This window comes from Gopherus flavomarginatus, chromosome 9, assembly GCF_025201925.1.
Source record: "Gopherus flavomarginatus isolate rGopFla2 chromosome 9, rGopFla2.mat.asm, whole genome shotgun sequence".
NCBI lineage: Eukaryota > Metazoa > Chordata > Testudines > Testudinidae > Gopherus > Gopherus flavomarginatus.
In genome coordinates this window covers 10,024,649-10,052,121 of record NC_066625.1, presented here as the reverse complement: position 1 = coordinate 10,052,121, position 27,473 = coordinate 10,024,649, and the positions used below count along the sequence as shown (strand labels likewise).

Below are 27,473 nucleotides of genomic sequence, written 5' to 3'. Positions count from 1 at the left end.
TGATTAAAGGGATTGTATCATTTAGTATAGGTGCTGGAACTAGGGATGTTGGGAGTGCTACCGCACCCCTTGGCTTGAAGTGGTTTCCATTATATATAGAGTTTACAGTTTGGTTCAATGGCTCTCAGCTCCCTCATTATACAAATTGTTCCAGTACTCCTGTCATTTAGATGTTCTCATGTAGACAAGCCTAGTGTGTTACCATATCATAGAGTGAGCATCATTACACCAACTATGGCATGTTGTTTCTAGTAATTTTTACTAACAAGAATCATTTCTTGCCCAAAAGAGGAGCTTAGTAAGTTATATTTTGTGTGTTTGCTTTGAATATTCTACCTCATCCTATAGCAACCAAAACAAATGCTGCTGATATGGAAAGGGCATATCAAGTATATGCCCAAAAGGCTAGGTTTTTGTTATTGCATTTATCTGAATCACTTGACCCTGGGTAGTAGCCTGCCTCTTATCTTGAGGATCTCTTCCTAGCAGTTTGACCTTACTGATTGATTGATCTTGCAACCCATACAATAATGAGGGCTCATATCACAGAATGCCTAGCACACAGCAGTGCCTAGTGTCAATAACAATGCCTGAATAATGCAACTTTCATTGCAGTCATCTTTTTCATTGTCAGCGGGCTCTTCCTTGGTCTCTCCCACATTTAGAATTTTACTTTATTGATTAAATGACTACATTGTGTAGTTAGTGATCAGATTAATAACCCTGTCCTAAAGTGATCCACTTAACTCAGGGGTGGCCAGCCTGAGCCTGAGAAGGAGCCAGAATTTACCAATGTACATTGCCAAAGAGCCACAGTAAAACGTCAGCAGCCCCCCAACAGCTCTCACCCACTCCTAGCACCTCCCACTGGCAGCCCCACTGATCAGCACCTCCCCCTCCCTCCCTGCACCTCCCAATCAGCTGTTTTGAGGCATGCTGGAGGCTCTGGGAGGGTGGCGGGAGGGGGGGAGTGAGGGCACAGCAGGCTCAGGGAAGGGGGCAGGAAGGGGTGGAGTGGGGGCAGGGCCTGTGACAGAGCCAGAGGTTGAGCAGCGAGCACCCCCTGGCACATTGGAAAGCTGGCGCCTGTAGCTCCAGCCCAGGAGTCGGTGCCTGTACAAGGAGCCGCATATTAACTTCTGAAGAGCCGCATGGGACTCCGGAGCCACAGGCTGGCCATCCCTGCATTTAACCAAAATACTAGGTAGGAGTTGTATTATTTGTAATACTCTTTACAGTAGGAAGCTTTGATCAAGTTAAATGAAGGACCAAATTCAGTAAATTAAATGGAAGATGCTATATGTGGATAATTTCAGGGGTCTAGACTGAATATTTTTTCAAGTAAGAAGTGAACAAATTATTCAGAATACACAACAGAGAGCCCTTTCACAAATATTTTATTCGTTCTGTTCTCTGTATATGTTACATTCTTTTGTTCCATTAACATATGACCCAAGAGAAATTTGTTTTCTAGGATAGTCTCATCACACCACAGTAAACTCAACAGCCAACAGTTTATACACACTTCTTCAAATATCAGTACAACTCACAAAAATCCTGCCATTCCTTGTCATTCACCCATCCCTGCCCCCAGTAACTCTAGTGATTTCTATTTCAACAACGAAGTTCCCACTGCCTCTTGGATGAGACAGTAATTCTCTCTTCAGGTGGAGGAATCTCACTAAAAAAAGAGTCAGAGAGGCAGAACAGTGCCTCAGTAGAATTTTTTCTTTATATACATTCTCTAAATCTGATGTTATAAAAGCATTTTACAATCACTGCCCAGTGACTCAGTTTACATTTCTGACAGTCACATTTTTCTGTAGATATTTAGTAAATGCCTTTGGAATGAATGGAAGCTCTTCTTCTGTGTTTGTTGCAGAGACCCAATGATGTGTAAAGCCTCTGCTGGTACTCTGGAAAGCTGTTGTGAACTCTGTTGGGTCTTACTCCTCCGAGTGTGAGGTATAAGCTCTGGGGACTAACTTCAGAACAATAGGTTTCTCTGGTATTATGAATCCCTCGGACTTCAGCTTGAGCGGGATCTGCAACATTAGTGAAGAAAAAAACATTTGTAGCCCAGCAAATAAAATATACACAGATTATCAAAGAGACATTATGCCTTTGTTTTCCCTTGTTTGCCCAAAATCCAGTCCAGATTCATTCAAAACCTGCCCCACAGTTATACTATAAGTTTTACAAACCTGGACATGCTTTTGATTTTCTATCAAACCCCCAATCCAGGACAGTTTACTCCTTGCTTGGGGTTTTGTTATGGAAGTTTCATCCAGGACTAATGGGCCCAGACCTGGGAGATGCTGAGTGCCTCCTGGCCTCAATGAAAGCCACGAGTGCTCAGCATTTCTTATGTTCCAGACCTGTGATGGGGTCTACCAAGCCTTCTCAGCCCCCTGCAGGAGGCATCTCCGTCTTGACACACCCTCCAGATGGAAAAGTGCCACCTGGGAAAGAGGGGGCAGTAAATTTAGAAATCTGAGCACTACCTAGAGAGGCCAGTCAGGCTCTGGTACTGACAGAACCAACAAGACTTGGTTCTCCAGTGACTAGAAGGAGTAAAAGGAGGCAGTAGCCAATCATGACCCACCAGGTGAAATAAGCAGGCTTGCCCCACCCCATGTGAGGGGGATTGTTGGCTGGAGCTAAGGCAGGAGAGGAGTTTCTCCAATCCTACTCCAAAAGCACTTGAGCCAAGGTCAGGGCCTCACAACCTGACTGCACAGTTAGTTAATGAGTGCAACAAACTGTGTTTGCTGTGCAGTTAAAAACCCAGGTGACCATTTTTTAGCTGAATTTCAACTAAATGTTACAGAACTAGCAAGCGGTGTGAAGGCGTCTTTGCCGTTCTTCACCTCTTCTTTCTTTCATCATTGCTTAATCTCCATGAGCATTACAGTAAAATTTGGTATTCCCCATTATTTGTAGTTTCCAAGGAGGCAGCATGTTCCTTAGGTCAGCATATAGGACTGGGAGACTGGAGACCTGGACTTTTTTCTCAGTTCTGATACACACATTGTGTGTTCTTGTACAAGTCACTTTGCTACTTTCTGACTAAGCTTTCCTGTGTGTAAAAATGGAAATAATGATGCTCCCCTGCCTTGTAGAGATCTTTGAAATCCATAGAAGAAAAATGCTATGTTAGTGCAAAGTCTCCACTATTATTTCTATGATTGCCATGTCATTTGCCTGCTCAATTGTGTAAAACACAGTGTTAGTGTTTCCGGCTGGGAATTTCTGAATGAAAACAGTGCGCATACCAATGTTCTTTTTAGAGAGAACGATCTCTTTCTGTGTTAGCCCTTTTCAGAGCAGAAAGTGAAGTGGGTCTTTATTAAACTACAGGCACCAATGACAAACACACACTTGCCTTCCTCCTAGGAAATGTCTAAAAGACATCCATCCTTTGTGGATTATACACACCTACTGAAATGCCATTTGTGACCCTTGGTTATTTCTGATCACTCATGTAGACCTCATGATGCACAACTAAATTTACCTCTTTGAGGCTCAGGGAAGGCATTTGCTTTTGTAAGACTGCAAGGTTCCCAGTTCCAGGAAATGACAGATCCTTGGCAAAACCATTTCTACAGCATGTCTGTCACAGTACGTCTGTACGGCAGTATTCCTGCTGGTTTATGATGGCTGTAGCTTTCATAGAAGGCAGAGTTCACCTCAACAAGAGCTTATTTCTTGCTTTAAAAAAAGTGCAATGTTTGTGACCCTAGTATTAGTGAAAGGTGGTTATAATTTTACTTGGAAAGTCTGGTAATGTTTCAACCCTTTATAAGTAGCTTAAAGCCATTCCCTGTCATGCCCCGCATAGGAAAGACTGCACGGGCAACCGGAGAAGAGCAAAAGAGGTTTTGGATTTGTTTGGGACACATACAATAATTAGGTGAAGGACAAGGTCTGACTTCCAGATATCTCACCTTATGCTACTCAGGGACTTGAGCAATGGAAACAAAGACACACATTTATAATCATTACTGGATAGGAGTCAAGCAATTTTATTCCTCTATGGAACATGGTAACACTGTTGACTAATGTACTTGAATAAAGGCATCACTAAAGCTGATTAACCACTTTCCTCTCCTTTCTGTCCTGTAATGTTTCCTTGGTTGCTATTTTTTCCCTTATAGAATTACTCCCACGGTATATTTTAGAATACTGTATACTACACACAGTGCATGCAATATACAATCTGCTATGTATTTATTACACTTCTATGTTCTCTCATCTGTGTTGCACATTTATTTTGCATTTTTCACCGTGTACTATCTGTTTACCCAAATAAAGTATTTAAAATGGTTTTTAATTAACTGTTTCCAGTAAATAATCATCTGGTTTTCACACCTGAGTTTTCAAATGTAAATCTGGGTTTCTCACCTGGGTTTCTTTGCAGGGTCTGAAGGTGAAATTCTGCAGCAGACTGGCGATAGCAACTTTCATGGAGAGGAGAGCAAACCTCATTCCAATGCAGTTTCTGGGTCCAGCTCCAAAGGGCAGGTACACATAAGGATCCATCATCTCTTTGTTCTCTTTACTGAACCTGATTCCAATCACAAATGTAATAAGGAAATTAGAGAAGCAAAGAAAAAGGAGGCCAAGTCTCTCTCTCTCTCTCTCTCTCAAAGAACCTCTGATTGTGTATTAGAGAAACTTTGCTTTTAGAACTAGCACATCTTCGGTTATCCCAGCAGTCTAATAGTTACACAGCCCCTCGGATGTTCGGGGTGGGATGTGGAGAGGATCTGAGTTCAAAGCCCAAATTATGTCCTTTGCACCCAGGCTAGCAGCATCATGAGTTCCACTCTTTCAAAATAACCACTACTTCTTTCCTATTGTTTCCTGAGAGAGTGAAGCCAGCAGACATCTTTACTAAGAGCAGCCTGTTGTTGCAGACCTACTGGGAATAATGGGAGATAGAGGCCATTTTGAAAATTACATCTAACTGTGAGCAAGTATGCCCTCAGTCCCACTGAGATCAGTGGGAGATGGTATCAGTTTGAAAGAGGACAGTTCTACGTGGCATTCTCTATAGCCATCCCCTTCTGAAGGAAAAACTTTCAGTGATGAATACTAATGGAAAAAATTACCTTTAATCCTAATGGTTTTCAAATGTAGCTTATATAAAAGATTTCAGTGAGTTCTAACTATATGGGAAGTTTTGATGTATCGGTATTATTCTGTTGTTGAGATGGGAAAAAGAAATAGTCTGACAGTGGGTGCTAAATTTCTCAAAAGGACCAATTTTTTAAATGAATTTTAACTCCTAAATTAATCAGCCAACGTACTTGCAAAATCTCAGATACTTCACTCTGTACTTAGAGAGTAAGTGCTGTACTTCCGAGGAGGATATACTGTATTCTTCATGTGTAACAGAGCTGTTAAATCCCTGCTTTAAGTGCAAAATTCAACTTAGCTTTAACTAGGGAATCATGAGTGGTACGTCTTCATAATGATGAATCCTCTCCAGCTTTTGTATTGGCAAACAGGTGTTAAGATTAAACACAACAAGAATTTGTTTGTAAGAGACTGATATTTAGGAATGAAGTAATATAGGTAAAAGAGATAATTGTATTGTTCATTTCCTATTGTTATAGATTCTGTACCTTTCTGGTCTGAACTCCTCTGGTTCTGGCCAGTATTCTGGGATACGGTGCAGAATAGAGGGTGGTATCATAACCACAGTGTCTTTTGGAATGGTCAGTCCATTTATCTCTACGTCTTTCTTGCAGACCCTTTCAAGTCGTCCTCCAAGAGGAAACAGCCTAAGGATTTCATTCACTGACATGTCGAGATACTCCATCTGCATCAGGGCATTGTAGGTAAGAGGAGCCTTTAGGGGAATGGGAAAAAGATTGTCAGGCATGAGGGACTCTAGATCAGATTTCCATGTGACCAGTTTCCACACTGTCCTCCCATGTTTCCATCATGTCCTCCCCTCTCATCTGTCACAGTGCACATTCTACATTCAATGCTGAACTGAATGTTCAATGTGAACTTAAGGGTTCACCTTAATTTTCCTTTCCTAAATAATGTAAGTTTCTGGAAATCTCTGCCCATTTTTGCAAACAAAGTTTGTACTTAAAATCAGCAATTCTCTGAGCCTCCTAGTGTGGCCAATGCATTTTTGAAAAGTGGCATCTCTTGAAACATGTAGAAGTCCAGTGCAAGAGATCACAAACACCATAATATGAGTACCCATGAATAATGGTATGAATTTCCTGAGTTGTTCCAAGAATTCTCCATGTCTCCTATCTAGCATCTCCTTTACATGAGCGTAACTTTCTACTCTTCGTTGTTTAGCAAGTTAAAGTAACCAGAGGTAATTTGGCCCTTGCTAAGTGTGTGAATTCTGATGTGAGAGATAAATAGGTAGAAAAAAGGATAGTATGGGGAAAATACATAGACAAGCAGAGATAAGAAAAACAAGATATGTATGTGTGTCTCTGTGTCTGTGTATGGTGGTATAATATACATATGTGACTCACTAAGGATATATTTTATTGTCCCATGGCCAGAGTTACTGGTGTTGGTTTGAGACTAGGGATTTAAAAATTGTACTAAAGACTGATTTTTAATCCCTGGTATTGCCAGGCTACTGTTATCCATGTTCACCATCCCCTGAGCCTCCCTTCCTCTCATATATCATCTGGAGATTTTGAGAAATGTACAACAGCTTTTATGCATGTAATAGTCATGGTACGGAGTTTGCAAGACAGCCATGGTATATTCCACACATGATACTTTATGTAACATCCCTGAAATGAACATATGTCATTTTGGAAGCAAGTTATTGGCTCTCCTTTTAGTGAAAGCAGAAATTTCTTAAAAGTGTGCCCATCAGAGCTTCCACAGGATAGCAGAGTCAATATTTATTAAATGGTAGGTTTTTAGCACATGTATTTAATGTCATTAAAGAACAGTCTCATTAACTTGACTTAACTAGAGGGAAGAAACTGGCTTTAAAGAGGCTCTATACAATCACTGAGCAGCCAATGTTCTCTTACCTTGTTTGGTAAAACTGAGTCTATCTCCTCCTGCAGCTTTTGCTGCACATCAGGATGGGTGGCCAGTTTGTAAGCCAGGTAGCAAAGGGAGTTGCTGGTGGGTTCATATCCAGCAAAAATGAAGATAAATGCTTGTGCCAAGATCTCAGCATCAGTCAGGCCTGCAAGAAGAGAGGAAAACAGGTAGAAAAGTTGAGGCCCAAACACTACAGCATATAGGTTGCACTCTTTGTACATGGTATATTTTATAAAAGTATAGATGGGAAACGATTTATTATTATTAAGGCTACAATTTTTTCATGCAGGTTGCAGAAGTAATGGAATCTGTGACTTCTAGCGACCTCCATGAATTCAGCCCTGTCAGCCAGGAGCTGCAGGGTCCCCCCACCGCCCGCTATGGCAAGGGGGACCCAGAGCTCCCCATTGCTGCGGACGGCGGGACCCCCTGCAGCTCCTGGTGGATATGGGGAGCAGGGCCCCCGCAGCTCCCAGCAGAAGTGGGCGCCAGGGCTGCAGCTCCCGGTTGATGCAGGTGGTGGGGCTGCAGCTCCTGGCCACCGGCAGCTCCCAGAGGATGCACACAGCACGGGCCTCCCAGAACTCTGAGCTGCTGTGGGCAGCGGGGACCCCCACACAGCTTCCAGCTGAAACAAGCAGTGCAGCCTCCTGGAGCTCCCAGCCACCCCAGGCAGCGGGGCCGAAGCGCCAACCGCCTAGGGCAGTGGGGGTTCCCCCACAGCTCCCAGACACCACAGGCAGTGGGAGGCCCCCCAGCTCCTGGCTGCCGTGGGGGAGGGGAACCAGGCGCTCCAAGCCATTGTAGGCGGCAGGGGTACCCTGGAGCTCTGAGCCACCATGGGCAGCATAGCCCTTGGAGTTCCGTGCCGCCATGGGCACCAAGAGTCCTTCAGAGCTCCCAGCCCCTCTGGGTGGCAGGGTTACCTTGGAGCTCTGAGCAGGGGAACCCTGGAGCTCCAAACCCCCACAGGTTGTGGGGGGCCCCCAGAGCTCGAAGCGCCCCCACAACTGCTCAATCTTTGCAGGTGGTGTGGGGACTCTGCAGCTGGGCTCCCCATTTTGTCAGGGATATTTTTAGTAAAATTCAAGGACTGGTCACGAGCGTCCACAAATTTTTCTTTATTGCCCTGACTTTTACTAAAAGTATCCCTGACAACATCTTAGCCTTAATTATTATTATTATCCCATAGGCATGGCTGATGGGGTATGATGGGACAATTAAACAGGGACTAATGATTGCTTTGTAACCTCTGGCATTGTTGATTGGTTTATGCAGAACACACAAAGCAAACACACAGACATGGGTTCCTGCCAAGTTTGCTGTGGTTCATTTTCAGGTTATCTAACTCATGTGTTCTGTGGTTACATAAATGTCATAGGACACCTGCTATCTCCCCGTCCTGAGAAGAACTCAGGATATTTCTAACCAAGCTGTAATTGAAGCAGTTTTCTTTACATGAATTGTGAATAGTGATGCAATGCAAACAAATAGCTGTGGGGGGGAGGCAAATCTGGCCTTTTGTCAGGTACCAACTCCACATTTTTCATGGCCAAGGCTAATGATTATATGGTAGGAGTTGGCCTGGAATGCATGTCTTCTATTTTACTAGTGGAAAAAGTGTTACATAAACTGGTGATCACTTGTCCCCATCTAACTCTGTGCTGAACAAAAATCTATGTATAGTCCAGGTGAGTCAAGGAGTCCTCTCCCCAGCTGGAGATGGGGGGATGAACTATTTATTTCCTCTCCAGTAGGACACCAATTCCTATTCCCCTCACTCCCGCAGCCCCAAAAGGCACTCACAAGTATGAGTATTTTTATGGTGTTACCTTTATATGTGTGAGTCACTCCATTGCTTTCATGGCTAGCATTAGAGTTCTGGGATTCGATCATCAGCTGCAGGAAATCCACTCGGCCCTGGGAAAAGAAGTAACCATTCAGTGGAGAGCTGGTCTGGTGAGAGATCCCCTAGGGAAGGCTCAGAAAGATGGGTCTCAGAACACAAATGTTGTATTTTAAAGTCCCCAGGAGTGGCCAGAGAGGACCCAGCAGAATGTAAATACCTTTCTTGTTACATTGGGTCAAAACATGAAACTCTTACGCTTCTGGGAAGGTTCCATCTGCCCAGTCCCAAAGAGAGGTCAGCAAAGACAGCAGACGTGGTCTCTTGCTGTCGCAAGGAATGATGACTGCAGAGCTAGACTATTTTTGTCCACTTTGCAAAGCACGCTCATTGTTACAGCTGTGCAATTTTAGGGGAAAGTAATAACCACATCTCAGTAAGTGACTTTTACAAGTAGCTACCTTACAACAGGATTACTCTGGGGAGAGGAGGTCTAGCAGGGAGATAAATGTGATTCTGTCATTTTTGGAGAGTGAAGACTGCTTCTTTTGGGGATTGTGCTCCTGAATACTACAATATCCATGACACTGCACTGTGTATTGATGCATAGCTCTACTGCTTGCTCAGTGGAGTCTCTCCCTCTGTCTGCTCTAGCTCTCCAAGTCTACTCCTTAGGGTCGTTTTCTGTAAATCATAATCTGCAGGCCCAAACTGCAATCCTGTTTGCTTGGTTTTTACTCTGATATAGCCTGAGATCACTGATGCACACACGCTATTGTGGTCCTTTGCTAGACTCTAACTCAAGCAAGTAACTGTTTTGCACTTGGGCTAACTGAATAGAGAATGTTCTCTGGCATCATGACTAGGAGAGTCCTGCTTACCCCTTTGGCCTCTTTTTCACGTTCCTCCTTTATTTTGGCGATCGACGTTGTGAAGAATTTTAAGGCATCTTTGGGGAAAAAATTCACATTCATCTTCTTAAGAAGGGGAATGAGGAATGGGCATACAACTAGAAGGGAGACAAAAATAACTGTGATTGAAGCAATGTCCAGGGAATAAAAGACCATTTCACCTAAGATATCTATGGTAAAATATTAATTAGAACTGGAAACATTTATTAGAAAGATGAGGCTGCATCTAAATGATGGCTCTATTTGTTCACATCTTCTGTGCACTTGGGAGCCCACTGAGGGCCTGTCCACCACCATGTTCCCTGTGGAGCAGATGGGCTCCACCCTGCCTCTACTTAGGTTTCTGCACAAATGATATAATTTAGCCCTAAATGTAAATGAAAGCAAAAGGAACATTCCACTATTTCAGGCCACGTCTGACTGGTGCCACTGTCATTGAGACTGGTGAGTCATATTCTGAGGGCAGGACATTCCTCCAGTTTGCACTAGCAATACTGCAGCAATATTGACCAGAATGAAAATTCTTTGAAATTCTTCCAGTCATTTCAGACTGACCTCAATGTTCTGAGATTCATTAACCTCTCATGTCCCAGCAAACATCTCCAAACCATCTCCACAGCATTGTGCTCCTTTCCATAATCCATAGACAAAATTCTGATCTTACTAGCACTTGCATATCTCCAGATGATTCTCATCAGTGGGATTGTATGGGTATAAATTAGAGCAGAATTTGTCTAAGATGACCCTTGAGACTTTTATCCTTAGCAGTAAAGTTGCCTAGTCATTGGCTTGTAGGATAAGGTATAGCCACTTGTATTGTGTAATCAATAGACCACTTGTCTGATTCTGATGCCGAAGTCACAGTTCAAAACGAAACACTTAAATGGAATTTTTCGTCAGCAAGAGCCAACTTACATATCAAAATGAAAAGTGGGTCAAAAAAGTTAAACTTCACTAGCTTCTTGATTTCCTTGACGAAAGGATTTTTGGGGTTGTTCATGGAGTCAATGTTCACACCGAAGGAAGTGCTAGTGACAACATCCATGCTATAGGCTCCAAAGATGCTGGGAAAAAAATAGAATACAGATAGGGGATTTAATGTTTGAAATAGGTAATTACAACTTTTCCCTCCCTTCCTATATTGCATTTCCTTAAAGAAAAGAAAACTCTCCTGAGACTTTTCTTTATGCTGTTGAAAACGGTGGGGCAAGGTACTCAACACAATAGAACATCTATAGGGAAAGGGATAGGTTTTCATGACATTTTACCTAGAGCTCTCAGAATGCAGAAGCTGGTAGCCTTGCTCTGGATACTACACAACATAATGTATTGGCCTATGTGTGTGTCCTCTGATGGAATCAGACTATTCAAGGGCCTGTGAATATCTTGTCAGGTGGCTGTGGCCTTCTAAGAGGCTATGAGCCCTAGTTCTGCTGACAGCTGATATTAAATCTGTGTGCTCCAGTGGTAGAATAAACAAGCTGTCAAAAATTAAATAAAAATCAAATAATAATATATTATTATTTATTTATTTATTATTTGTATTCCAGTAGTGCCCAAACATGCTGGGTCAACACAGGCAAAAAGACACAGTCTCTGCCCCCAAAGGATTCACCATCTAAGACCCTTCACGGAAGCACACCTTTACAAAAAAGTTTTATCTGACCAAGTGTCAGCTTTGGTCTTCATGTATTAAATCACAGACTTAGAGATAGTAAAGGTCTGTTAGCCCATCCTCTCAATCTCCTTGCCAGTGCAGGGTTGTTCCCTACACTACATATTCTAGGGTTTTTTCCACTCTAGTTTAAAATATGCCAAACTTTGGGGCTTCCACCAGTTCACTCGAGAGACTATTCCACAGGTTTCACCCCAGGGAGTTTTTCTTGAGATTTAGCATAAATTTTCCCTTTTAAATTTCATCTTAGCCCTGTTTGTTACTTCAGAAGTCTGACTTATCCAAGAACAATCTGCATTGCCAGTAATGAATGAACCAAAGAGTTGCTAACAAGATTTCCTGTTCCTGTTCCTGGAAGAGTTACTCACTCCTTAACGTCCACGGGCTCATCCTTTTCTGCTTTCTTCTGAACATTTCTCACCAAAATCTCCCCGTAATGCTTGATAATGGGAAACATCTAAAAGACACATTACAGGACATGACTTAAACATATCAAATTTTACTTCTTCATTAAGCGTAGCTTGTGAAAAGCAGAGGGGAGGTTCATTAATACTTAGACTTGATCTGTTTCTACTGTTGGAGGCTTTCTGTTTTAATCCTTTTTCCTTTTTTCTTTTTTTTTTTTTCCATTAGGAGGCCCAAATGAAATAGGCCAGTTTAATAATTTGAATCAGACTGAAGAGACCAGACCATTATAACTATCTCAGCCTGAATGCCATCTGGGCAGTGACTCAAGGGTTAGTTTGTGACTGATCCTCTGGGTTTTACCTCCTTTAGCTTCCCACTGGTGAAGGTTGGGGAGAGCACAGTGCGAATTCTCTTCCACTTCTCATCCTCAGCTAGGGAGACAGCCAACTCCAGCTCTCCCACTAGACCTATATTCTAGGTGACAAAGGAAAGTTTATAACTGTCAAGAGGCTATTGCGTTTCTCTAATAAAGATAAGAGTGCACAAAGCAATCCTTTTCCCTCCCCACATACACACACTTCCCCAAACTGGTTACACTTAGGCAGATATACCCGTAAGAAGACACCAACTCCACATGCACGGGGGAAGACCTGTACAACTATATACACACTAACTCCGATTGGTGCACATGCACTTGTGCGTGCACATACACACACAATCAAATTCAGCTCTCCTTTACACTGGTGTAACCGAGAGCTGACTTTGTCCTAAATACTTTTTTTTTAATAAATAAAAATCAACAATCTAAGCAGCTTTTAAAGTGCAGTCAACCAGTTTTCTTTGAGAGCCAGGGTATCCAGTTCCAGGTGAGGTCCCCCTGCTCCCTTGCTCCTTTAGGGATATGCAGTGGCCACTTAGATTAATCCCAGGTGTGCATTCATTCTGCATCTCCAAAAGAAATCTTGTGTATCTGTACAGTGTTCAACTACAGTATTTGATGTTCTTACAGCTTTATTGCATCTTTCTGATTAATATTAATAATTACAAGCCTACCCGTCGGTTGGTAAAGGTAGTGAAGCACTCTTTCACCAGCACAGTTTTAATTATTGCTGGATCTGTGACAGCCAGCACAGGTTGCCTGCCATCATAAAACCTATGGGGGAAAAGCAATAAAAATTCATGATTAACTACTATCAGTGAAAGTCAGGAGTTAAACTAAAGCTCCTTCCTCTCTGATGTTTCTCTGATAGCTACATGTCCTAGTCTTTATTAGCTTCTATAGCAAAGTGCATTGACTGGAAATACAGAATCATAGAAATTAGAGATGGAAAAGGCCTTTCAGGCCACCATATATTCCTGCCATTTCCAGCCACTGCAGGAATGTTTCCTTTGAGAGACTATGCCTATCTGAAAAATCTCTCTCATGCATACATAAATATCCCCAATATACAGCCTACATGTATCTTTTCTGAAAGGGACTCAGCATCATATTTTAGTCACTTCAAAAAAAGCAAGTTAAATGGAGTTTTAGGTGCAGTACATACCCGTTTCCAGTTCCCCCTGTTATGCTTACAGTATTACAGTTGTATTTTAAATTAGTTTTTTGTTTCTTGTAGTTGCATTAAAGACCCACACAAAGAATAGGAGGAACTGAGTATCCAGGGGAAATGGTGAAAATGACTATGTACAAAGTGCTGTCAAATGCACATAGTTAACAAACTGAAGCTACAGAGAGAAATACTGTTTTTTCTCGACTTTCTTTCATTTATAGTCATGTGGGTGCTACTGGTATCTCTAGTAAGTAAAAGATTTCAGGCCAAGGTGTCATTTTTAAATGGATGATGCTCATTTAATTTCATCCCATTCCTCCTAGTGGTACTTCAGTTTGCTGCCCTAAACTCCTCTCCCTCTTTGGTGCTTATGCCTTTCAAATTCACATAGACAGCTCTCTACGGTTCCTCAGTTTCCCAAGTAAAACATTTATTCCTTTCAATCTTTCCTCAAAACAATCCCTTCCCTCTCTCTGGAGCTAGAATAGGATTTTTCCTTTTTGAGATTTGTACTGGAAAATCTTTTCCAAAAACAAATGATCAATAGTACAAAATCGTCTGTGACAGAAGCCCCTCACGTGATGTCATGCATAACTTGAATAATAACAAAAGCTTTATCAGGAGCAAATAATGCTCAGCAAGCTGTCACAGTAAGTTATCACACGATGCGAAAACAAAAGGATTGCTTCACATTTTTTTACAAATTTTAAAGAGAGGGTCTAATCCTGTAGAAGGCCAAACACCTTCTAAAATCAACGAGAGATGAAAGGTACTGAACACAGAGCTACTGAATCCTAAAGGTAGTAGGTACCTTCACTTTCACTCTTTGGACTATAGATTTCCAGACTCTTACTGTCTGTCATGATGTTAACAGTAAATTTGTTCCATCCTTTTGATTCACGTACTTGAACCTTTTCAGCTGGTTGGGCTGAAATACACTTGTAGATTGGCTTGAATTCTTGTTTTAAATCATGGTTTTAAGACCAGATTTTTAAAGATTTATTATCCTATAATGGACATAAGTTAAATATGGATTTATATGGGTTTTTGAATGGATGGGAAAATGTTATAAGGGACAGCTGGATAGATTGCAGAAGATACCAGAGCATGTAGCCCAAGTAATAACCGCAGTGGAAATTGCTGTAGGGAGTATCCAGTGTCGAGTAAGACCAGTGGTAATGTAAATGTGTCACACTTCAGCATGTCCAGGTTAGAGATGGAAACAGAGTTGGTAGAACTGGAATCTATACACAATAACAGCATAGCTGTGTAGTATCTGGAATACATATACCTTCCTTTATAGTTTGCATTCCAGGCAAACTGGACTTCTAAGTTACAAATTTCCTTTTATGTCAATGGTAGTTTTGCCATTAACTTCAGTGAGAGCAGGAGCTGGCAGTGTGCATCTGATAAGGAACTGCTTCCATGTAAGAGTTCAGATTAACATGTACATAGCATGTCTGCTGCCTGCATCCTGCAGTCAGCTCCGTGTGAATGGACGCTTGCATCTGGGTGCTGCCCCATCAACCTTTTTGGGGTTCCACATGGAGAACAGGGTCCAGTTACAAAATTCGGGCCTTTGAGCTCTCCTCTTCCAGTGGATTTTTTTTCACCCTCTGATTTGGATTCTGACTATAGGATAATGTGAGGAGACTACCAAACAGTATTGGTTGTTAAACATACTCACCCCCAGATTTTCCCATATTTCTCATAGCACGTAGAGTCAAACGCCAAGAAACCCTGCAGAGAGAGATTTTCAAAATGAATTTAGAAAAGAAGCAGGGTTGCCAGGGGAGAGGCTGGGAATGGGGCTGTAGTGGGACTTAAAAGTCTAGAGCTAGCAGCCGGATCAAGCAGCTCCTGAGACTTGTATGACTCCTAAAGTCTTTGTGAGGGATAGAATCCTGTAAGAACATAGCTGGATCGAGTTATTCTAGGGGCGTATCATGCTTGAGGTTAAGGAGTCTGTAAGTAAACTGTTTGCAAGGAACTCAGTAAATAGTGACTGCAAACCAGCCGCCTATATGTGTTCACATGTTTTGGGCAATCACCCCAGGGCTCATCATGCCCTTCAGATTATAATCTGCATTACAGAAATGTTATCCTGCATTTGATCCTACACAACCTGTGCACTAGAGCAGAGCTTAGCACACGGGAGAACCCATCAATGCAGTATACAAATCTGGCTATTGTATGATGGACACATATTTCTGGAGCCAGGAGAAGCCTTCAAACACTCACTTTACGATACTCCAAGGAAGTTCCAAAGAAAGGCAGTGGCTTTGGCCCAGGGATGCCCAATTTCTTGAAAAAACCAAATGGCCAGATCCCATATCTGTAAAAATAACAGCAGAATCTGAAGGCTCCAGGACAGTAATTGCAGTGATGTTGGGGCTGAAAGACCCCAGAGCCTATCCAGAGGAAGTGAAACTGTTGCATTAGCTCAGGAATGAAGCACCCACTCTGGAAGCTAGAAAGTGTGGTCCAAAAAAATTGTGCTTTGTAAAGCTATTTAATAAATATAGCTAGTGATAAACCTCACAGCTGCACCACAAATCTTTGGAGAGTAGCCCTGAGGTAAAAGCAAGCCTCTCATAAAGGAATAGGTGCTCCAGTAAAAACGGAGTCTTGAACCCATTAGCAAAATGCAAAAGAGAAGCCTCTCTAGGCTCGTTGCCAGCTCACAAAGAGGAGCCAGAAAGTAACGAAGAAATGAGAACAAAGCTTTTTTTTTTTTTTTTTTTTTTTTGCAGAGAAATCAAAATGGAGCCAGAAGTTAGGTCCTGAGCAGGGCTTTTGTGAAGGCTGTACTTTAATTTCATGTATTGTTCTCCCTGTGATTAGCCCAATGTTAGTGCAGTGGTGTGTCAGGGGGCCCCGTCTGAGGGGTTTCTGTTTGGATTTTGTTGAAAGCTTTGCAGATTTCTCTCCTCTGAAGCACCCTATTTTGGTGTTGTAACATTATTATGCCTACCTCAGGGCTCTCTGCTTCTCTATGAAGATCTGGGCTGCATCATTTTGAAGCTTGTCTTTGGCTGTGTTGAAAGAGCTTTTCAAATACTTTGTTTTCAGATGGAGGTTACCAGCTTCCCAAGCGAGAGCTTTGTCGCCAAATGAATGTTATAGCTCCAGTGTTTGTCAAGGAAACCGTATCAAAGGCCTTGTTTGGCCCAGAACAACAGCTCCCATTCAGCCTGCCTTTCTTCTAGGTGACTTCTCCCTGGGACACCAGGAGCCATGCTGGGGTAGGGAGGTGTAACTTACATCTCTCTTTATTATTACTAGTTAGTATTTGTATGATGGGCATGCTTAGAAATCCCCACTGTGATAGGTGCTGTACAAACACACTGTTGGAGAGTCTTTGTCCCCAAGAGCTTACAGTCCAGACAGCCAAGACAGACAAAGAGTGAGGAAAAAGGAAACATCATTATCCTCAGTTTGCATGTGGAGAACTCTTGCCAGAGCATTTGCCAGTTTTGATGACTCTGGTCCAAGTGTGCCTGTATCTACAGGGAATACTTGCTCACTACTATACTACAGCAATCTCTGGGGTTTAGCTTTGCCTAGTGCGCTTAGCATGGACCTGTAAGAAAGGAAATGTGGGCTTTTTTTTCAGGGTATGTCACTGGCTTGCTGTGACCCTAGCACAAGTCACTGGCTCCATTTCCCAATCTTTAAAATTGAGATGATGACCCTTGCCTCCCCCCCAGGGCTGTTAGGCTCAATTCACCATTTGTAACATGCTGTGAGATCCTCAGACAGATGGTGCTACAGAAGTGACAGGTGTTAGTAGGACAGGACAGAAATGTAGCCAGGACAACACAGAATAACACACTTGTTGTAATGTCAGAGTATAACCACTACATTTGCAAACAATGAAAACAAACAGAAGGGTCTTCACCTTAGTTTGTTTGAGATCCAAGCTATCCCAAACCCCAGTGTAAGGGATGGAAAATAGCATATTGAACTGGCTTACATAATTTTATTGCACAGGAAGTAAAGCAATGTCCTGGACAGCACCACTGCCCTAGACAGATTCAGAAGTGCTCAGTTGTGAATCATAAGCCCGATGTGACTACTCAGTGGATGTTCTATTTCAGCTCAAATAGCAGAAGCATGTATTTTTGGAGCAGTTCTATCCCTGTTGCCACAACAAAATTCCAAGTAGCTACAGAATGCAGCATGACAACCAAGAAGTCTTAGATGGCCACAGAATTGCTGCAAAATGAAAATTTGGGCCATAGAAGGTGAACAGCTTCTCCCAAATTGAAGATCAGAGTGTACCCCCAGAAGGGTCCTTGAATGGCTCCTCAATCCAAGTAACACAAAGAAGTACGGGAATAGGGTTAATAGTTTCAGAAGGCAGATGTTATTGAATAGTTGCCCGCGCAGAGCAAATAAATGGACTGTGCTACTGATCACATTAATCATTAGGCTCTAGACCTAAAAACGTGCAGTCTTTGTCTAGCTCTGTTCTAGGCTGTATCTGTGCTGCTTTTCCTGCGTCACTGGAAGGAGTTGTGAGGAATAGTCTTAATATGAAAATTCCCTCAGCAACTTCTTAGTGACTTCAAGCTTCCAGACTGCGAGCCATTAATAGCAGAACAGCATTGACATGTGAGAAAACCAGGGTCCACTCACTCCCGCCCTGCAAATTGCTCTCATGGATGCTATTTTCTTGCATTGTCTTTCCACTGATCTTGCAGAGCGTGTGTGTTGAATAGCATGAGCTAGTGCCATTTACTGCATATCCTTTCTGTAGGGCAACCTTTAGATTGTAAGATCATCAAGGACCATCTCTTACTACATGTTTGCGTAGCACCTAACACAATGGGGCCCAAACCTAGCTAGGTCCTCTGGCAGCTACTGCTAAATAAATAATTAATAATCCCAAGGGTTTGTTGTTACTTTATCTTAATAACCAGATCCTAACAATTCATGAGAATATGCCAAATCTCTCTTCCTTGAGTTTAGGATGGGTGGACCATCCCTTTGTCCAGATGTCTAGAAATATACTAACCAGAGAGGCCATGAAGAATTTCAAGGGCTGGGGATCCTATAGAGATGGAATATTTGTTTTCAAACATTCCATATCCTAATATTTCAACCTAATATTTCATGGCTTAATATTTCAACCTAATAGCTTTTTTTGACAGGGTAACAAGCTTTGTGGATGGGGGGAAGCAATAGATAGGGTATATCTTGACATTAGTAAGGCTTTTGATATTGTTCTGCATGACTTCCTCATAAACGAACTAGGGAAATATAGACTAGATTAATGGTCTTCAACCTTTTTATGCCAAAGATCACTTTTTGAATTTAAGGGAAACCCAGGATCTACCCTGCCCCTTCCCCGAGGCCCCGCCCCTTCCCCACCCCACTCACTCCATCCCCCCCCCGTCACTTGCTCTCCCCCCACCTCACTCACTTTCACCGGGCTAGGGTCGAGGGTTGGGGTTCAGGAGGTGGTGCAGGCTCTGGACTGGAACCAAGTGATTTGCCGTGTGGGACAGGGCTCTGGGCTGAGCCTGGGACAGGGTGTTGGGGTGCAGGAGGGGGTGAGGGGTGCAAGCTCTGGGAGGGAGTTTGGGTGCAGGAGGGGGCTCTGCGCTGGGGCAGAGTGTTGGGATGCAGGAGGAGGTGTGGGGTGTGGGCTCTGGGAGGGGGCTCTGGGCTGGGGCAAGGGGTTGAGGTGTAGGAGTGGTAATGGGTGCTGGCTCTGGGAGGGGGGTCAGGGCTGGGGCAGAGTGTTGGGGTGTGGGGGAATATGGGGTACTGGCTGTGGGAGAGGGATCAGGGCTGGAACTTGGGGTGCAGGAGAGGGTTTGGGGTGCTGGAGGGGGTATTGGGTGCTGGCTCTGGGAGGGGGCTCAGGGCTGGGGTTTGGGGTGCGACCTCCCTCTGGGCAGCACTTACTGCTTGCAGCTCCCGGTTGGCGGTGCAGCATGGCTGCCGCTAAGGTAGGCTCCCTGCCTACCGCGGCCCATGCCGCTCCCAGAAGGGACCAACACACCCCTGCAGCCCCTGGGTGGGCAGCAGCACATGACTCCGTGCCCTGCCCCTCTCTGCAGGCACTGCCCCCACAGCTCCCATTGGCCACAGCTTTCTGTTCCCAGCCAATGGGAGATGTGGGGTGGTGCTTTTAAGCTGGAGCAGCGTGTGGAGGGAGACGCCTGCTCCCCTGCCCCCGGGGCCACACTGGCCACTTCTGGGAGCAGCGTGGGGCCGGTGCAGGCAGGGAACCTGTCTTAGTGGCAGCCTCTCTGTGCCGCCAAAGATTGCAATTGATTGGGAGATCCTCTACAATCGACCAGTCAAGCACGATCAACCAGTTGGTGACCGCTGGACTAGATGGAGCTACTATAAGGTGGGTGCATAACTGGTTGGAAAACCATTCCCAGAGAGTAGTTATCAGTAGCTCACAGTCAAGCTAGAAGTGCATATTGAGTGGGGTACTGCAAGGATTGGTTCTGGGTCCAGTTCTGTTCAATATCTTCGTAGATGATTTAGATAACAGCATAGAGAGTTCACTTATAAAGTTTGCGGACTATACTAAGCTGGGAGGAGTTGTAAGTGCTTTGGAGGATAGGATTAACATTCAAAATGATCTGGACAAACCGGAGAAATGGTCTGAAGTAAATAGAATCAAATTCAATAAGGACAAATGCAAAGTACTGCACTTAGGAAGGAACAATCAATTGCACACATACAAAATGGGAAACGACTGCCCAGGAAGGAATAGTGTGGGAAGAGATCTGAGGATTGTAGTGGATCACAAGCTAAAAATGAGTCAATAGTGTAACACTGTTGCAAAAAAAGTGAACAGCATTCTAGGATGTATCAGCAGGTGTGTTGTAAACAGGACACGAGAAGTAATTCTTCCACTTTACTCTATGCTGATTAGGCCTCAGCTGGAGTATTGTGTCCAGTTCTGGGCACCACATTTCAGTAAAATGTGGACATTTTGGAGAAAGTCCTGAGGAGAGCAGTAATAATGATTAAAGGTCTATAAAACATGACCTGTGAGGAAAGATTGAAAAAGAAATCTGTGTTTGTTTAGTCTGGAGAAGAGAAGACTGAGGGGGACAGGGTAACAGTTTTCAAGTACATAAAAATATTATTACAAGGAGGAGGGTGAAAAATTGTTCTCCTTATCCTCTCAGGATAGGACAAAAAGCAATGAGCTTATATTGCAACAAGAGAGGTATAGGTTGGATATTAGGAAACATCCTGTCAGGGTAATTAAGCACTGGAACAAATTGCCTAGGAAGGTTGGGGAATCTGTCATTAGAGCGTAGGTTCCCAAACTGTGGGGTGCACCCCCCTAGGAGAGTGCAGAGGAACATTCGGGGGATGCGGCAGGCTGGGCCAGCTCCCATGGGAGGCAGGGAGGGAACACCATTCAACCCTGCCCCAATCCCAGCTCTGCTCTGGCCCCATCCCCAGTAGTGGTACTAGCTCCCAGCCCCGTGCCTGACCCTGTCCCCAGCCTCAGTGCGGCTCTGCTCCCGGCCCCACCACAGCCTTGGCCCTTGGCCCTGGCTTCATTCTTGGCCCGGGGCCAAGGTTGGGGGCAGGAGCAGTAGTGGAGCCATTGACAGCCCCTGGCGTGGGGCTGGCTGCTGGCCCCACTGCAGCCCAGTTGCAGCTCTGCTCCCACACCCAGCCTCAGCCCCTGGCCCTGTCTCTGGCCCCGGCCCTAACCCTAACTCTAACCCTGTTTCTGATCCTGCCCCAGACCCACCCCCAGCTGCAGCCCCCAACCTTGGCCCTCTTACCCCTGGCCACATCCCTTCCCCCCGCTTCTGGCCCCGGGGAGGGCGCAGACAGGGCATAACTCTCAAAAGTTTGGGAACCACTGCATTAGAGGTTTTTAAGAGTGGATTGGACAAACACCTGTCAGGAATGGTCTAGTTATTACTTAGTCCTGCACTGAGTTCAGGGGACTGAACTAGATGACCTGTTGAGGTCCCTTCCAGCCCTACACTTATATGATTCTATGAAAAGACCAGTAACATTTAAATTAACAGTGGCTCTTCTTCAAGAATTTGAAACTAGCACAAGCAGAAAAGCAATGTGTAGAATTATACTTACAGTATCAGGAGAAACAGCAGTGCAATCAGGAGAGCCCAGGTCTCAGTGGAAAGGCTAGGAAGAAGGTTCATTTTAGCTCGGTACTCTCAGTTTCTTGTTCTCTGTCTGACTTCTCAGTTGTTTTTTTCCTCTCTCTGCCCTGGGCAGCGTTGGGACTAGGGAAAGAACAGTGTCACAACTTTTTATCTGTTTGTCTCTAATCACGTGGTTCAGTGACTGAATGAAACTTGAACTGGTCCTTTATGTAATCAGAAGGGTGCAGTGAATGCCAAAGATAGTGAAAATGACAATCTAGACAGGTAATGTTACCTTTAATAGCTCATGACAAAAGATATAATGTAATCTCTAGCAATACAAAGATCCTCAGTACAAGTTCTTTAATATACACACAGCCAGCTATTCCAGTTTTCTCTTGATGAAGTTCCTCCAGTCTAATATTTAGTTTTAATGAGTAACCATCCAATGGGCTCCTAAACAGAAATAAATAATGTCAAAGTGACAATAAAAAGACAACATACCTATACAGAGTGTGTGATGGGTGCCACCTGGAACTGGGGTACCAATGAGCTCTCTGACCCACTGGTCTAGGCTCCCTTTCACACTGTACTGTTGTGACAAGCTGCAAAGCTCTCCCGCCTGCATTTTCACGAGCATTCACATAGGTAGGGACACATCCAGATGCAGTTACACACAGGGTCTCTAACCACCAGCTTCTCAGCTTAGGACCCCAGAGCAGTACCGTTCTGCCCTGGTCAAATTTGGCCAGTTTATGGGTTTAATACCCGGTCCGCCTCTCCCTCAATGTGAAGAGAACAATACACACTTGTGGTCACCAAGCAGAGATTTTCCCCAAGATCTCTAGTCAAAGATCACTGGTTTAGATTAAAACAAAAACTAGTTTATTAACTACAAAAGATAGATTTTAAGTGATTATAAGTGACAGAAAACAGATCAAAGCAGACTACCTACCAAATAAACAAAAAAATGCAAACTAAGCTTAATATACTAAATAGATTGGATATGAATTAGCAGATTCTCACCCTGAGAAATGATACAAGCAGGCTGCAGATTCTTAAGGGGCAAGCCGCACTTGATTTACAGCTTGGAATTCCCAGGTCTTTCATACACAGGCTAGAAATCCTTTTAGCCTGGGTCCAGCACTTCCCCCAGTTCAGTCTTTGTTCCTCAGGTGTTTCCAGGAGTCTTCTTGTGTGGGGAGTGAAGAACCTCAGATGATGTCACTCCCTACCTTATATAACTTTAGCATATGGCAGGAACTCTTTGTTTCAAAACCTGGGTCCCAGACTGATTTATGGAAAAATAATGACATTCCAAAATGGAGTCCAGAATCATGTGGCCTGGTCACATGTCCTTGTAGAGTTATAGCAGCCATTACTTACAGGCAGTCTGTAGCATTCTCAGGAAGGTTCACCAGCTGGGGGATAAGCTTCTCCTAAGGCCTATTGTTTTTCCTAATGGCCCATTACCCTGAATAGGCCCTTCCCCACCCACTATCTTGCCTACTGGGCCTCACCCAGGTGTAACTACATTTGAAATATAGATACATAGTCAATATTCATAACTTCAGATACAAAAGTGATACATGCATACAAATAGGTAATCATATTCAGCAAATTAGAACTTTTTCAATGACACCTCACATGACTTATCTTGTATAAAATGCATCATAATTACTCTATAATCATATCATATAATAATATCACTATGAAGAATATGGGATGCAGAGCCACAGAGTGATCTCAAGAGAAGGCACGAGAGTTGTATTGAGCAGGAGTCAGAATGGGTATTGGTGCAGTATATGGTGGCATCCCTTCTCTGGTGGCCCAGTTAACTTCTGTAGAATTTAAGGTTTTGTTTTTAAATAATTATGTGTCTAGTCCTGACAGTTCTGAAGAAAATGTATCTACCATGACCTAATACAATACTGTCTGCTTGCATCTGTAGATCGTCTATGACAGAAGCTCTAAGAGAAATCTGAACTGTCTCATTCATCTCAGTAGGAGGCTAACAGTTTTAAAGTCTTCATTTTAGAATAGTCTACACTCTTTGGTTACTGATCATTTTCACAGAAACATCCTGTTATTCTGGGGCCTGTGTAGGGGTACCATAACCTCCAAAAAAATCTCAGCTCTATCCAGGCACCAGGCACCAGCCCTCTTCTCCCAATAACCCAGCACAAATGCCATGAAACCAAAACTAAAGATAGATATGTTGTAAATCTTTCCCTGAAGGATGGCTCAAAGATATTCAGGTGCTTACGGAACGGGAATAGCATTGCAGAGACACAGGCACATGGTGTAAGAAGATTATCAAGGTGTGCAGTTCTAATGCAGTTAGTTGTCAGAACAATAAATAGGGCACCAGGATGTGTCCTTCAGGTAAGTGGGTCCTATGGTATTTAGGACTGTACTAAGAATAAGACTTTAAAGTGAACACACTTCCCTCATACTGACATGTTGTTTTTAAAAGGTCTCTTACTGAATTCCATTGCAGTCTAACTTGTAAGTATTAGGAGCATCAAATGCCTGGGTGTCTCCAAGGACATTGCTGTGGTTGCTGATGGATAGATTGATGTCTGGATAACATCAGAGAGCAGCATGAGTGGCAGAGTCTGACCTTATCTCAAGAAGATCTGTATTTCTCCTCGCCTTCTCCCGGCCTCTGCTCTAACCTCCAGATACCAATCAATCACAGATTAGTGTCTAATAACAGCAATCTCCTTAAAAGTGTGACATGGGTAGACAAGTTTTTGACAAGGTTAGATAAGCTTGTGGCAAGTTAATGTTGGGTCCTCGATACAGGTTAGACTGCTTGATCTACGAGGCCTTTTCCAAGCTTGTCAGCTAGGATTCTATAACAACAATTATTTTCCTCTGTTTCTCCCCTTGCAAAATTTACCATTTCCTTCCAGTGAATTTAGTGCTGGCTAAAGGTGCCGGAGTCACCATATCAGAAAGAAGTGGATGTTGTTTATCCACAGAACGGAAGTGCTGTTAGCTTTACCACTTCTTCAGTCCCCACCCCCGCTCAGACCCAACCATCTCGTAGGGGTAAGAGAAGTTCAGACTCCATGCTCACTGGGGACTTGGCTGGGACTGCCAACAAGACTGACAGTGCCAACCTTGAGCATGGGTTATGCAATGGGGACACAAGACCAACCGGACTGTGTCTATTGACTTGTTTCAAACTGGCCTTGAAACAGATGATAGATGATAACTTCTGGTCATATTGATCTGGGCCAGATGAAAGTCAGTGACCTAGAGATGAGTGATTCAGTCTCCCACCTCAAATTCCCTGATTCATCCACTATGGGACATAACTTTACACAGACAAGTTGTGAGGGATGCTTTTCTCTTTGTGTGTCTGTCAACAGCCTACTGCATTTGACTCAATGTGTATCAGTCTGGATGTTCTCATTCCAGACAGGAAGCAAGGCCTGGTCTCCACTAGGCATATTCTCTCAGCTTCTCAATGGTAGAGAAGTAGATTCAGTTGTTCTGCAGTTTGCAAACTTCAGCTATCCAGGCAGTGGTGGGAGAGCAAAACAAGTCACAGGCATTTTAAACCAGCTGGCAGCTACTGAGCAATGTAGCCAGGGAAGCTGACTGGCTCTGAGTTTACATGGGAGATAGGGATGCCACAGATCAGGCACTCAGAGTGGCATTCTCATCATAGGGAAAAGTGCACTGTGGGATGTCTAATGGGACAGAGTTATGGGTGGAGGGAGGATGAGATTTATCTGTTACAGCTGCATGGTTAGGAGGTGCCAGTCAACAGAGCAAAACTACCAAGTACCTAACCCATTGGAGGAACTGAACAATGTATCATACTATGCAACTAATATGGGTGGATAGGATACATTGATTATTGCATGTGCTGTGTGGACACAATCTGTAATTTTAGCCAACTCACTGCCCACCTAGAGGCATAGTAAACTGTCGTATGGACAGAGCTTAAAAAGGGGACAATCATTTTTATCTACACCAGGGTGTTGTGAAATTTTATTAATGCTTAGAAAGAATTTGAAGGGTGTTATAGAAATGCCAAGGAATAAACAGCCCAAAGGTACAATTTAAGTTTTTTTCACTGTGTTTAGAGAAAACATGAATATTAGACTGTTCAAAAAATTAAAAAAATCAATTTTGTGGGAAATTCTGAAGTGTTCAGTTTGTTTCCATTTTGCAGGGCTTGGGGCAGAACAATTTTTTGTTTTTTTTTCTAAAATTTTCACCAACTATTTTTCAAACCATTTTGAATTTTGAAATCTCAACATTTCAGAAATTTTGGAATTTCAAATTTCTGAAGTTTGCAAATTTTCATTTCCCCTCTCTCTTATAACCCTGTTCCCTTCTTTTCTGCTTTGTCATTGAGTGCAATGAAATGAAGAATGTTCAGGCTCTTTTCTCCACACTCCCACACTTTCCTTTTTTCTACTCTGTAACTCCTCAAAACTTCCTCAACTTCTGAAATGTTAGAGTGGCAAAATTACCATGTTTTGGTTTTAATTTGTCCACTCTTTCATTTTCCAGAGTTGGGGAAATTTTGAAACTTGCAGCATGGGACAAGGAAAAAAGAAAACTCATAAAGCCCTGGACATCATTCTTTCTGTTGCATTCAGTAGGAAAGATGGAAAAGGAAGAAGGGAAAAAACATTTAGAAAATTTATAATTTTCAGTTTTCCAAAACTGAAATAAGCAAAACTTTTGATTTAGTATGAAACATAAAATGTTTTGTTTAAAATTTCCTCACTGAAAAAAAAAAAGGACAAGTGATATTTTCTAGGAAGGAAAAAATTATTTTCAATAAAACACCATTTTTCAGTGGGAAAATTTGCTGATTGAAAAAATTCTACCAGCTCTAATTACTATAGAATTGTAGCCTTTCCTTGAGGGCTTAAATTGTTTTGAAGGTATGATTAAGTGAGTCCAAAGAAAAAGTCAGAGTCCCTTTAACTTTTATAGATATATCCTTTACTCACGAAAACAGAAGCCTGAGTACCTAAACACACAGTCCTATCTTATGCAAACAGTAAAAGGAGATATGGGCATATTAGAAAACAGGAAATGTTAACAACTTCTCTCACTTCCAGACTTAGGGCAGATTACCCCTCCTGTAGAAATACACTGGGGAGGACATTTGGATAGCAGAAAACTCCATGAGTAGGGGCTCCCTGGGATTCACTAGACTCCAGGGCCTGTCATTCACAGGCTCTGTGTCCCAACTCCCGGTTCAGCTCTCTGGCACTGAGCTTTCTTTGGAGCCTCACTGTCAGGGCTTCCCCACATTGCTGCTGCCTCTTGGAATCCCCCTTAAAGGGGGCCCCTCAATGCAGAAGGGGATATGGAAGAGCTATTGTAATGTCAGGCTGTGTTAGCTCTCTGTGCCCAGCCAGAGTTCCCCAACCACATAGATGGGGCACCAAACAGGCAGAGACTGGGTAAGTGTTGTGAAAATATGACTGCTCACCATGGAAAGTGTGTGTGTGTTGGGTTGGGGGGAGATCTACAAGGAAAGTACACTCTGCCCCTTCCCCTAGCCTAATACTGGCCAGACAATCTGGTCCCTTTTGCCTTATTTCATTGGCAGAGGGACAGCGATCATGAGCTCCTTTGTGCATTCATGATAAGACACCTGCCTCGGGTTAGTGGAGGACCAAGAGTCACCATTTTGTTCCCTGAGGTGTAGAGTTCTCCCACGAGAGGGATGCTCTGGGATTTCTTGTTTTCAGACACAGGACTCCAGTTTTTACAGTGCAGAAACTCAGTGATTTATGTTAAGAAAATGAGAGACCAAACTGAAATTTTCACTGCTTCAGCATTTCCCATTTCTCCCCTCATCCCCACAGACTGCCCCTTCATTCTGTTCAGCCACTGCAGGTTGGTCTTTATCTGGCACTTTCAGCACCATTGAGCGTTTTGACA

At 43.3% G+C, this 27,473-nt stretch overlaps 1 protein-coding gene across 1 annotated transcript; it reads right to left on the bottom strand.

Annotated features, from left to right (window-relative positions):
* Nucleotides 1–1,094: 1,094 nt before the first annotated feature.
* Nucleotides 1,095–21,690, bottom strand: LOC127057535 (cytochrome P450 3A9-like). The gene is made up of 13 exons (XM_050966324.1): nucleotides 21,532–21,690; nucleotides 15,679–15,772; nucleotides 15,125–15,177; nucleotides 12,941–13,040; nucleotides 12,248–12,361; nucleotides 11,848–11,936; nucleotides 10,720–10,868; nucleotides 9,775–9,902; nucleotides 8,880–8,967; nucleotides 7,032–7,192; nucleotides 5,631–5,857; nucleotides 4,405–4,567; nucleotides 1,095–2,045 (listed from the first exon to the last, which is right to left on the bottom strand). The coding sequence occupies exons 1-13, from the start codon at nucleotides 21,600–21,602 to the stop codon at nucleotides 1,947–1,949; spliced, it is 1,536 nt and encodes a 511-aa protein (XP_050822281.1). The 5' UTR covers nucleotides 21,603–21,690; the 3' UTR covers nucleotides 1,095–1,946.
* Between the last annotated feature and the right edge of the window lie 5,783 nt (nucleotides 21,691–27,473).

Excerpts from the sequence above, each read along its gene's own strand:
- LOC127057535 (XM_050966324.1), bottom strand. The coding sequence starts at position 21,602 with ATGAACCTTCTTCCTAGCCTTTCCACTGAGACCTGGGCTCTCCTGATT. Across the intron at positions 13,041-15,124 it reads AAATATGGGAAAATCTGGGG|GTTTTATGATGGCAGGCAAC; the intron begins GTGAGTATGTTT and ends TTTCCCCCATAG. Across the intron at positions 9,903-10,719 it reads CCCACTTTTCATTTTGATAT|TTGTATGCCCATTCCTCATT; the intron begins GTAAGTTGGCTC and ends TCTCCCTTCTAG.